This window comes from Mastomys coucha, unplaced genomic scaffold, assembly GCF_008632895.1.
Source record: "Mastomys coucha isolate ucsf_1 unplaced genomic scaffold, UCSF_Mcou_1 pScaffold6, whole genome shotgun sequence".
Classification (NCBI taxonomy): Eukaryota; Metazoa; Chordata; class Mammalia; order Rodentia; family Muridae; genus Mastomys; species Mastomys coucha.
The window spans coordinates 72,410,509-72,424,243 of record NW_022196912.1 but is presented as its reverse complement, the minus strand read 5'-3'; the positions used below and the strand labels follow the sequence as shown (position 1 = coordinate 72,424,243).

General features: G+C 37.7%; 1 protein-coding gene across 2 annotated transcripts in view; it reads right to left on the bottom strand.

The window, feature by feature from the left end:
* The window catches only part of Ttc6 (tetratricopeptide repeat domain 6), a 189,523-nt gene that overhangs the window by 76,844 nt on the left and 98,944 nt on the right, over positions 1-13,735 (bottom strand). For both annotated transcript variants that reach the window (XM_031356246.1, XM_031356247.1), the window contains 4 exons: positions 12,962-13,066; positions 6,904-6,996; positions 4,928-5,002; positions 2,508-2,866 (listed from right to left, as the gene is read on the bottom strand). In XM_031356246.1, the coding sequence (XP_031212106.1) occupies positions 2,508-2,866; positions 4,928-5,002; positions 6,904-6,996; positions 12,962-13,066 (632 nt within the window). The remainder of the gene's footprint in view (positions 1-2,507; positions 2,867-4,927; positions 5,003-6,903; positions 6,997-12,961; positions 13,067-13,735) is intronic.

Here is a 13,735-nt window from a genome sequence, read left to right as displayed (position 1 = left end):
TGGTTGCAGGGATGTGGCCCTCTACCAGAGCCGGGCTGAGGATGGGAAGCAGGGGCAGCCTGTCCCGGGGGATCGAAAGGTAAGTGTGAGTCTGAGACTTTAAATAGCCCAAGTGACCTTCAGCAGGAACAATGTTCTAGAGTCAAGATCTTACTTTATAGGTGAGACTGCACGGGGTCCATTTCAGATCATCAAAGGGAGTCAGCCGAGAATGGCGGAGAATGGTGAGAATGGCAAGAGAAGAGCTGGGTGTAAAATGGTAAGGAGAGTATTTCTGAGTCACCACAATTCATTTTTAAAAAGTCCCAAACTTAGAAATGAAGTTATCTTCAAGGTGCTCCATAACTCGTTTTGAGCTAACAATTACTTCCTGTCTACATTTGATACATTATCAGTTGGAGGTTTCAAAGTTAAGTAGGAAGTATGGCCACACCATCCAGGATACACTTGTCTCACTGCCTGTGCACAGAGCCCCTACATGTCCTACTATGAATGTCACAGCAGATGCACATTTTAAGGTAGGTTATTGAAAGAGGCAACACATCTCTCCAAACGGTGAAAGCTGGCTAAATTCTATGTAAACAAGAGAGCATGCTTGCTTGGCTTGTCCTTAGAGTGCCTGACTGCACTGAATATTACACATTCTAAATCCACCCAATTGCCTGAGTATTTTGTGATTTCATTTTTCTTTGAAGCTCAATGTATGTATATATGTGTATATATGTGTGTATGTACATTACATTTTTATAAGTATAACATGTAGAAAGGCTAAAGGTTAAGGAATGAGGAATGACTGAATGTAGGTAATAGACATGAGTCATGAAAAAAGAATATACAGATAATGTCTTTTCTAGTTCTAACTCTGTCGTGGATTATGCGTTTGGTGTGGTGGACAAGTACATAAAAATAGATTTGGCAGCAAAAGTGTAAAATCCAATGTGAAACTCCGCAATGTCTGTTCCCACTGTCTAGCCAGACAGACGTTCACTAACTTGTACAGTCTTTGGCTTTCAATGTGAAGGGTTTCAGTTTCTTCAAATTTTTTATAATAAAATTTTAAAATAGATTTTTTAAAATGGTGAAACAAAATGATGAGAGCTCTGTGAATACTGCAAAAATTCCCAGAAAATATTTAATCTGCCGTTCTTTTAGGTAGGAGTCCCCCAAGGAGCAGTCAAAATCGGATGGTCTTGTCTTTTTTTACTAGGAGGACAAAGATCCATACTTTGAAACCAGCAAATGTATCAAAGGTACATAGCAAATGTCTGATTGCTCCCTGAGGGATTTTTCAACTCAGAGAAATCTATCAGAGACCACCTGAAGATGAGCCGAAGGGAAAGCCTGCCGAGACGCTGCAGCAGTGAAGACCGGCATACAGTGCCCGTCTGGATAGCACTCCCATACTATGGCTGTCCTCTGCTCCTGCTGTTGCTTACAAAGCTTTAAATTCCAAACTCCTAAGATAATGTCACCAGCCACACCAAGGAGTCAGCATGTCTTAATAACAACAAAACATTTCTACCCCCTTATCACCAGGAAAGTCCTTACATTTCAATTAGGCATAAGTACCGGACTCTATATTCTGAGAGTGTCTAGAGAAAAAAAATTATCCCCAGGCTTTCTGGAAACTTCCATAGATGTTTTGGTTACAAGCAGCATCTATGTCTTTAACAGTAAGTGTGCAAAAAGAAAGAAAGAAAGAAGGAAAGAAGGAAAGAAAGAAAGAAAGAAAGAAAGAAAGAAAGAAAGAAAGAAAGTAGGTAGGAAGGAAGGAAGGAAGGAAGGAAGGAAGGAAGGAAGGAAGGAAGGAAGGAAGGAAGGAAAGGAAGGAAAGGAAGGAAGGAAGAGAGAGAGAAAGAAAGAAAATTACTGAATGAGGAGACAAGATTAATACTTGGTATAGCCATTACTTTTCTGTTTCTATAATAAAACACTATGAAAAAACAAACAAACAAACAAAAACAGTCAGTGTGCATATACCAGGCCTTCCTGCTCTTTTGATTTCAGGTCCTCCACATTGTGAAAATAGGCCAGCCACTATTAACTCCAATTGAGGTGAAAACACGATGATTTTTGTGTGTTGATCCTTGAAGATAGGCTCACAACACACAAAATGTTTACCTTTACTGTATTTATTATACAACACGACAATGATATTTAAACTTTTAAATATCAGCAATCTATTTTGATTTTGGAATAGCTGGTATTGGTTTAGAATAAAGATTGGATCTGTGCATCAAGCCAGTTTAGCAAATACATTGTTAACATTTTTTTCTTTAAACAGAGAGACATAAAATGGATTCAGTCTTAAAACAGGAAATTAAACAATCCATATACTTGTACTATGAAATCCATACATATTTTAAAATTGGACCTTTACTCTCTAGCTAGCATATTTCCCATGAAGAATAAGCAGTAACTATTATGGATCAAATCATAAAATTAAGTTCCTAAATGATAACATAATACCTCCTTCAAGCCATAAAAATGTACTAATTGAACAGAACCTTTCTAATTTTTTCGGAGGCTTGGAGAGCTGTTGGTACACTTGCTCAGTCTTCTGGAACTTAGACCCTTTCTTCAGTAGTTTCTTCTTTTTACTAGGAAATACAATGTAACTAATTCCAGCTTTTCTTGATGCTTCAACGAGAGAAAAAGACAGGCATTTGGTGCTATCTGAATCATCATTTAAGATTTCCAGGCTGCTTTTTAGGGAGAAGTCAAGCAATGCCCTTTGCTTGACACGCTGGCGCTCCATCTCCTGCGTCTTCTGGTACATCAACAGTTTCAAGTTGGTGTCTATGTCATCCTTCATTACAAATGGCAGTGGGGTCCTTTTCCTCAACTCAGCTGTAGACTTTGATCTCTTAATAAGAAAACAGAGGTGGAGTTGAAAAAAAAGAAAAAGAAAAAGAAAACAGAGGTGGAAAGATATATATGCAGTTTAGTTGTTCTACATTTAAAATTAATACAATCACAACTGCAATTAATGTGGTTTGGCTATGCTGAGTAAATATTAAATAATATACTCTTAAAGTTGTCACGGGTGTGTACAAATTGTATGAAATAACGTTTTTCATCATGACATTCTCAGGCATGTGTGGAAGTGTATCACATTCACCCCTGTCCTTTTCTTATCCCTTCACCCTAACGTCCTTCCTTCTCCCAAATACTCTCCCTTCTACTTTTATGATTTTTAACAGTCTAGATCTAGATAGAAGATACCATATTTGTCTTTCTCCCTCTGACCTCTTCCATATCATATGATAGTCTCCAGACTACAGCCATTTCCCCTCAAATGAAACGGTTTCACCCTTCTTTATGGTTGACCACTGTTCAGTTGTGTGCATGCCACATAGTCTTTACCCATTTACCACTGATGGCCTCTACCCTGATGATAACGTGTCAGCAGTGAATAGAGCTCCAACAGACATGAATATGCAGGTGTGTTGGTCGCACATTGATTTTGATTCACTTAGGGGTACACGGGAGCAGTAAGCTGGATCACAGCTCTATTTTTAGTCTCCCGACCAACCTCCACATTGATTTCCCACATTGACCATGCTAATTTACATCCCCACTAGTAGTGCAAACAGATGCCCTTTGCCCACACCCTCACCAGCATCTGCTGTCACTTGTTTTCTTGGTCATGGCTGTCCTAACTAGGATGAGATAAACTATGGAGGTAGTTTGATTGATATGTACCTGATGGCTGAGAATGTGGTCACTTTCTCATGTATTTATCAATCATTTGGACTTTAGATCTTGAAAAATGTTTAGTTCATTTGTCTATTTAGTGATTGGAATCTCCATTCTTTCTTTTTGTTTTTTGTTTGTTTGTTTGTTTGTTTGATTTTTGTTTCTTTGCTTGCTTGCTTGCTCGCTTGCTTGGTTTGGTTTTTTCTTATTTGATTTGATTATTTGGAGTTCTTTCTACACTCTGTATATTAATTCCTATCATATAAATATCTGGCAAAAATTATTTTTGCATTTGGTAGGCTGTCTCTCTGATCCCTTTCCAAACAGAAGCGCTATAATTTGATGCAATCCCAGTTTTCAGTTCTTGTTATTATATCCTTAGTTCCGGGCGTAATATTCAGAAAGTTGTTGCTCATGCCACTAGAGTGCTTTCCTTCAATAATTTCAAAGTTACATATCTTACACTAAATTACATGATGCTGTCTGATCTGAGATTTGGATAAAGGGACTAGTTTTACCCTTCTAATGGTGGGTGCCCAGTTTCCCCAGAACCACTTGCTAAAGAGACTATTTTTTGTTTGTTTATATCATGTTTCTTGGCAGCTGTGCTGAGAATCTAATGACTGTAGCCGTGTGAGTTCTCTGTTGCACTGTCTTTGCTTCTGTATGTGCTTTATTGCTGCTATCTTCATTATCTCGGTAGTGATATCATTTTAAAGCAGGTCCTGTGATAACTCTAGCATGGCCCTTTGTGCTTGGCACTGATCTGGCTCATCCGTCTCCATGATTGTACAGGACTATTTTTCATTTCTTTGAAGGATTTCACCGGCATGCTCTAATGAGCTTATAGATAACTTCTGGTAAGATGGCCATACTCATAATATTAGCTTGCCCTACCATGAACATGGGAGGTGTTTCTACCTTCTAGTGTCTTCAAAGTATTCTTCCTGTGTTTTACAGTTTTCATTGCAAAGATCTTTCACCTCCCTTGTTAGATTTTGTGCTAGTTGGCTTTTATCAAAAATCCACAAGTAAGAATTTCACAAAAGCTATTCATGCATTTAAAATGCACCCATAGAGATCATGGCCCCTGCGTTATTTATTATACTTCCTATCTCATGAGACTACAACTAACTCAAAGTGTGATAATAAGAAACAGCATAGCTCTTCAAACTTTGAGGAAAAAGCATGATTTTCATTGCTATAAATACAAACATATTTACAATACCTTTAATTGTGTATATGGTGGACTGGAATGTTTTTTGATATTGTCATACGATGCAGACTTTTTTATTATTAAAGTCTGTAAAATAATCAAGGAAAAATACATTAACTGTAGTTACTATTCAGCAAACGAAAGCAAAGCAAACTCATATGACAGTTGAGTGATGATAATTCTTGCAAATGAATGAAAAGTACAAGCACTAATTAAAATATACTGTCTTACTTCTTATGTCACTTCCCTCATAGAGAAGAGCAGGACTTGAAGACCTGTCACTTCATTCAGTCAAGTTTGCAGAAATGAAAATTGTTTGTTTTAAATTTAAGCCCAAGACAGCAAAACTGAAGAACCTGTGGTGTGAAGATGCTCTGTGGCAAAGCCTCCTTGCTGGTACAGCCAGAACTTATTTGTGAATGTTCTAAGGGGGCGCTGACACATGAAGATTCATTAGACAGACCTGAGGAAAAAATGTCTCCCTAAACATTCCCCTTTTTCTACTTTTACTGATATTTCAGAATTTTATACAGGCATACAACATGTTTTCATCTAATGCAACCCCTGACTGCCTTCCCTGCAATTCTTCCCCTATGTCTTCAACCACTTTCCCTTCCCATCTTCATGCACTCTAGTTTTTGAAATCCACTGAGTCTGCTTAGGGTAGACCACATGTGCATAGTTAGGAGCTATCTACTGAAACACGGGTAGCCTCTGATCTCCTACAGTCCCGAGGACACTGACTCTCCCTCCCACGGCAGTCATAAATTGCCAATTACTCATCAGCTCGGGGTAGAATATCACCAGTCTGCTCCCACTCCGCATTGGTATTTTGTCTGGATTAATGTTCTGCAAGTTGTGTGCATGCTGGACAGTCCCTTTTAATCATAAGAAACCTCAACCTTTCACTTCAGGGGAGGCAACCATCTAAGCATCACCGCTTTCTATAATGTCACCAAGATGGGTACTATTACATTTTGAGTACGAAAGCACTGACATGGTACAGTAGAAAGCAAGTGTGATTGATATTTCTAGACAAGTAAAACACAGTATCTATAATTCAAAACAAGTGTGCTGTAAGCAGAGTATAATTTGGGTACAAAGAGAACAGGGAGAAGTCAGTCCTGGATAGGCAAGAATCTGGATAGAGCACAGCTGCTGGGTTAGGGCAAAGGTATTCCCATAGATTGCAAAGATACTAAGAACATCACAGGCCATCTCAACATTCCCCAGCAATCACAGATAAGTGTGCCAGCCATTTCAGTTCACAAAGACTGTAGTGGAAGCACAGTGTGGGTTATACACGGATGTTAGATGGATGTAGAAGCATGTAGGCAATGCATACTTGAGACCAGGCTGTGAGGCTTAGCTAAGCACTCTGGATACACGTATGTCGTAGGTAGAGCTACTCTTTTCTCAGATATAGCTGTGGTATGGGGCCATGACACCCCAAGCCAGGGAGGAGTGGAAAGATCCAGCTCACATAAGGACAAGTAGCCAATAAGTGGCGGCAAAGAGATAGCAAAACACTGACTGGGGAATCACAGCTATAGGCCAAACGTGCTTCCTGAAAATACGGAGACACGGTCAGCCTAGAGAGCCAACTAGAAATGGGGTGCGACTTGGCTCAGGACACCCCAGTTGTCAAGGCGGACGGACCACCAAGCTGAAGGCCCTAATAAAAACAAAACTGTTTTAGGTATCGTCCTAAAAAATTTCAGGATGTCACTAATATAATTAATAACTACATTCATAAAATAAACTGCATACCTCTCTCCAGTTTATGGCTCATGGAGTAGCCGTGAGTACTCTGGCAGGACACTGAAATCACGGGAGCATACTCGATCACCACTTAAGCCCTTCCCCTTTGAGCCGAAATGGTCATGCACGTGCATTCTGGAAATGATTTCTATAATAACTAGAAACAATTTCTGAGCTAAAGGAAGATATAGCAATCAACTCAAATTCAGAGTGGAAGTCATAAGTACCTTAAGGCTTCTTTTGGTGTAGATATCTAAAATAATCTCACTCTCCTTGGTTTCAGATAATTTCTCAATTAAGAGTCTGCTTGTCTGAACACTCTGTGGTTTAAAAAAAAAAAGGTTAAATTATATATTAAATAATTTCATGAAATATTTTTAAGGTTTATAGCCACCGCTGTTTCACTGAACAACATTTTAGCAAAATAAATAAAAGACCTGCCATAAAAGGAAATCACTTCCAATGGTGCACGAAAGTCTAAGTAGAGACTTTGTCTGAGTTCAAAATCCTCAGTAGAGCTCCAGCCTTTAATCAAATGGGAGCATGCACGTGCTTTCTGCAGTGTGAAATCTTAGGGGTTATCAATGGCATTACATTCTCCTAGGTAAGTACTATATCTTTCACAGCAACACCAGAATTATTAGCAAGACACATAAGCAGGCTGTACTATCGAGTGACTTCAAGTACAAGCAAGGGCTCTAAATGTAAACCGGAGTGACTGGAGTAAAATTTTTCTTAAATAACTTAAGCTTTGGAGTCTTATCACCCAATAAAGTTGCAATATATGTATGTTTTTCTAAGATGAAAAGGGCTGTACAAATTATACTCACTAAATGTGTTACGCCTCCATCTTACTGACAGTGATTTTTGTATTCAAAAACAACTAGGAGACATAAATTTGACAAGCTGACAGTTTTATGATTAGCTGAGCCATGCTGTTCTTTATTTATCTGATGAGGTTCTAACTTTATGGTTGAAAATACTGAAATTTAAAGATCAGTTTTTACAAGTATTAATGCTATTGTCATTAAAAAATGGGGAAAAAATAAGGTGATTTAGAAATCAGAACCATTGGATTTTGATCATCCTTTTATACTGTATATTTTAGGGTTTCTGTGGCCAGCATGAAACAGCTTAACAAAACTCAGCTTGGGGAGGAAAGGGTTGATTTTGCTCACACTGACACATCACCCTTCATCATCAAGGCAGAAACTCAAGCAAGGCAGGAACCTGGAGGCAAGCGCTGATGCAGAGGCCATGGAGGGGTGCTGCTTACTGGCTTGCTCCCCATGGCCATCTCAGCCTGCTTTCTTATAGCACCCAGAACCACTAACCCAAGGATGGCACCACCCACAATAGACTGGGCCCTCCCCCATCTATCAATCACTAATTAAGAAAATGCTATAAAAGTATGTCTGCTTATAGCTAGATCTTCTGGAGGCTTTTTAACAATTGAAATTCCTTTCTCTCGGGTGACTTTAGCTTATGTCAAGGTGACATGAAACTAGCCTGGTCAGTGTATTTTTACACTGGGAAACTATTTAGCAGTAGCAAAATGATTACAAGCCATAGCAGAAAGACCACTTGGACATTGCTATTCTTCAAAGACTAACTCCCTGATATAGAAAAGAACTTTTGCAACTGTTTTTGCCCCATGCTTACATAAGATATTCGAAATACATTGGAATGCCAAATATTATACATTTAATGGAACACCTCTACCAAAACAAAGGCAAAAATGTTCACATTATATTTTATGTCAAAATAGTAGAACCTATTAGCAGCCAATGGTTGTTTACTGTGAAAAAAATAAGAAATAAACAACAGCAAAAACATAGCACGGCTCATATACTGACGCCTCAAAAACTTTCCAAATATATCCCAAACCCAGGCACCTTGCAGAGCAATTACAGTATTGTTTATGTGGTACCATGCGGGAAAATCCTCCCTGCTTTTCTCCAGTGATACTGCTGAAACTGGAGTTGGGGTGCAGATAGACTGGAAGAACTGCTGTTGCTGTTTAAAGATGGGACATTCTCCACCTCCAGCCTCCTAGGCTCAACACTTGGCTCCAGCTGCTGGTACTACGTGGGAGGCATTGGGGACATTATGAGTGCCGTCGAATGGGGTCAAGAGGCCAGCGCTGGGAAAGGATGGGAGGTGCTGCTCCTGAAGGTGATGCCTGCTCAGCTCCTTCTTCCCACTCTGCTTCCTGGCTACTATGAGGTGATGGACCTTTCCTACCACACCCCTCCCCCCCAGGACTGGGATGCTCTGGGAAGCAATCATGAACTAAGCATAAACAAAGAAAAATAACAAAAGAATAAAATAAAAATACACCTAGACACACAAAACAACATATAAATTCTACATATTATACTAGAATTTAAATATTAACTAGGTCAATTTGAGTCTTTTAAAATCAGGAGATAAAATTCACAAATTGCTAGTTTTTAATAAATATAAGATTTTCATGCCACATGAAATAAAAATTGTTAGTAACACAAGAAAAGCATGAACCAACCACGTGTACACTGAAAACCTCTAATTGATCAGTCTTCATTAGGCCAAAAGAAAGAAATAAAAACTGAACCACATAGAAAAGAAGTCATATCACAATATAATATCTAAGTCTATTGCCAACTGGGTACTTCAGTTTATCTGCACAGTATGATGCCTCATTAAATCCTCAAAACTTACTTTACAAACAAGAACAATGGCTTTCAGGAGCATAAAAGTATTCAACTCCCAGACTCTGATTCCACAACCTGCTTAGTGTAGCTCAGTGTTAACAAGGAACTGACAAACAATGCCACTGTCTTATTCAACAAATACTGGAATATTCAATAAACCACAATACAAATAGCAGCCAATTTCAAAAAACCATGTAGTCTAAAGAATATACTGTATGTTGTTAAGGACTAAGAATAAACTTTAAAGAAAACAGTATCAATACTTTTTTAAGCTTTTAAAACACCTTCCCACCGAAATGGTATATACAAAAGAAAATGAGACCCCCATCAAAAAAAAAGTTTCAAAATAAATGAAGACACTAAGTAAGAATTGGTGCAATAAACCAATAAACGCAAAGCTTTATACAAAAGATATAAATTATGTTTATATTACTTTAAAACAAAAAGAACATAATTAAATTTCAGTAGAAGATAATAAAATGATTAAACAGAACATAAACATTCTATAATAAGTGGTAAAGTAAAAAAATTAAAATAGAAAAGTAAATTTTCACAATGTCATAATGATGTAATAATTAATCCAAAATATTTTTAATCAAAGCAGATAGACTGAACTCTTTCTTATCTTGCTGGCAGGCCATGATAAATAGTTTGGATACTGAATACCATAAATCTTAGTAAAAATGTACCAACAGTGATTATTCTTTACCAGTGCAAGTGTGGTAGTTTGAGAAAGGGTAAAGTTTACAACTGAAAACAAAGAAAAGAAACAAGAAAGTTAAATTGCTTTCTAAAAATCCTATTATAGATACAAAACTTGTAAGAAACAGGAAGGAAACTGCAACATTACAAACAGCTTAAAACGGACAGAACAACATGGTCAGCTCTATACATATAACATGTGCTTCATAAAACACATGGCTTTCTGTAACGAGTTAACAGCTGACTCAAAAACTACGAGGTATAAATAACTCGAAAAAATTAGTAAAGAGGACATTTAAGTCATCAGAAACTTTCCCAAATAATTCATTTCTGAAGAAACAATGAATTTTTTCAAAATTCCAAGAAGAGTCCTCCTATCTGTATCAACTCTAGTATTTTCTTTTGAAATATGTAAATGAAAATAACTGATAACAAGATCAACAAAGACCATTCATGCAGGCAACCACTCAGTGTGATGTCAGCCATCTTGGTCATGGCTGCCGTTTTGTCCACCAGGTGACTGGGCACACATGCCAAACCCTATAGGAAAAGCAATATGTCATAAGAGCAGTCAGTAGAGCATGTCATGCTGGCCACGGACACCTTTGCTGTGTCCTACCTGACATTTAAACGCGCTAATTGTTCTCTCAGAAATCCCGGGTACATTCGATGTGACAGCAGGCCGCCTTTGACTGGCTCAGCATATTGAACTCTTTCTTCCTGCTTTGGGGTACATGGAACTGCTGCCCACTGCACACTCCATACATGCATACAAATGTGTTTTAATCAAATATACCCTCAATCCCTCGTTCCATTACTCCTCACCCCGTTGCTCCCCCCAGTCCACCCCCACCCCAGCTACCACTTTTGTGGTTTGTTTTTATTTTTTTAACTTGTGTTTTAAAGCTATTTACTTACAAAGTTCTTGCTAATATAACTGCTTTTAAAATATAGCAAAACAAGGTCATTTACTAACCTGTGAAGAGGCACATAAATGGTATAGAAAAAAATCCAGTCAGTTAAACTATTAAAGCAGATTATTGAAAATAATGTAACAAGAAGACTTGTAATACTCCCCTGAACATGTAGGAAATAAAGTATACATGGCCATAGGAACCCAGTCATTCTGTATTACTGACTATAAGAAATATTATAGTAGAAGATAATGGCAGATTAGCAAAATTTTTGACAATAAATTTCCAATCTTATATTTAATGATATGATCACAATAAAAAGTTGACCACACATTCTATCTATGAATTTCACAGGTAATTAGCAAAACTGAAGACAACTTCAGAACAACTGTACAGAACAGAAGCAACTCTTAGCACAGCTTTCCCATGGTCTTACCCTTTGAAATAAATTCAATACAGTAGTCAAAACTAAATCAGGATGTGCTAGTGTCTACTACTACTACTACTACTACTACTACTACTACTACTACTACTACTATTCTAGACTGGTTTGAAATAAAGTTTGCTTTTCCAACAAAGTAGAAAAGATGTTCCATCTGCTTTCCCAGGAGAACAATAAAGACCTAACTGTGGGGCACATATGAACAATACTACTATCACTGCCATATCACTGTAGTGTCTACTACAGCTGAAGATGCTCTGTCGACATGTCGCCAACACCATTTGTAAAACAGGTGCTGAGAATCTTATGTATGTCATTGATCCAGAATCTTTTGAAGTAAATATAAAAGATATGTGTTTTGTTTTTAAAATCTGCTGTTTGAACATGGTGAACCTGTTTGAACACGTTTGAACACAGGTGAAGATCCATCTGGAGCACAGGTAGCCTTTTTGAAAAAATATCCTTAGAGAACCTGACTCTCACTCCCTCAGCTACCTATAGCTCTTCAGGTGGAAGGGTGGGGCTTCACAGACTTTCCCTTTCCATGCTGGGATTTTGGCTGATTAGATCTCTTGAGCGTATACTCTCAGATTCTGTAACTTCATGTGTGTAATGACCCTGGCATACCCAACAAGTGTTATTTTGAGATTAAGCCATGATTTAAAATGGCCAAAGTAACAAAATCTCAGGGACAGATGGATTTAGGTCAGAATTCTACAGAGCTTCATAAAAGAATCAACTGTCTTCTTACACGAAATGAGTATGTTTGAAAAACAAAGACATGGTCGACACCTGGCAAGGCAACGTTTTAGCTTCAACCTGAGGGGAAACTGCAGCAGGTGCTTACTGATGAGCAGGATCTGGAGGGATCAGGATATATTGAGCCTGTGCCAATTGGCCATGTGGCCATGTGCTGTCTTCTACCAGTCTGGCTACTCTTCTAGACTGGTTTGAAATAAAGTTTGCTTTTCCAACAAAGTGGAAATGACGTTCCATCTGCTTTCCCAGGAGAACGATAATGACCTAACTGTGGGGCACATATGAACAATACTACTATCACTGCCAGCAAACTTAATAGGAAGTCTTAATTATTGTCTAAAATTTGATAATAAATGATCATTGTCTTTATGTACCCAAAAAGTTAATGAAAATGCCTGAGATCCTCTACATAATCTGTATGACTTTATGACTTAAATCCTCAAATAAAATACTCTTCCAAAAAGAAAACAGGTTATTCTTGTCTAGCTACAGTAAGTATATAATTTAAAGAAGTACATAAATCATAGTTATAGGATATATACATACATATATATGCCAGAATGCAGAAAATATGTGGATACATTCATATGTATGTGTGACAACTATTTACATACATAAATCATCTCTATGGTACCATCCAACCAATCCTGATAGTGGCAATAATTGCTTGACAAGTTATATAGCAATTGTCTAATTAACTTTATATCAGAAGCAATTATACAAGTTTATTATTAAATTACAGCAAAAACTACAATACAGAAAACACATTCATTACCTCATATTCTGGATATAAAGTTTCTCTCATAGTTGATTCTGGAATAGCAAATTTGGGTGCAGAAAAATTCCAAAACATCTTTGAAGTTCCAGGATATGCAGACACCTTTGAAAATATTATTTTAAAAACACTATGACAAATAGTAACAAATATCCTCTAAAACAAAAAGCCCAAATTCCTGCCATATTGTTTGCAGTTGTTGAGAAAATGGATTGATTTGTTACACAGCCCCTCTGACCGTCAAGGGAAAATGACTTTGCGAGCTGTTAGCTTAAAGGACAAGTAAAGCCAGCAGTGGTGAGTGACTTTGTGACATGAGGGACTGGGGAGCCACACTGGAGGGAAACTGACCAGCAAAACAGGAGGTACACGTGCCATCTCTTTCAGAAATGTCACTTCTTGCTATGTGTTCTAACCAAGTTCTGACATGTGTGCATGGGGAAATATATGTAGGTCAATTCACAGAGCATACTAAATTAGAAAATAAAGCCCAGCTTAAATGTTGCTTAAGAAACAGATAAATAAACAGTATTATATGGTTATTCAGATACAACAATTACAACCCATAGATGGGAGTGACAAATAGCACTGAAAATAATAATTTCAGAAAAATTCACATAAAATGTTATTTATATAAATATACTAGAACATACATAGAAAGAGAGATAGCACAGGATCATATGTCGAGTTATTAAGCTATTAAGTCGGTTCTGAGACTGGAGCACCCAGCCCGGAGGCGCCTTAGGCCAGAGATCCGGGCGGGATTCGCCATTT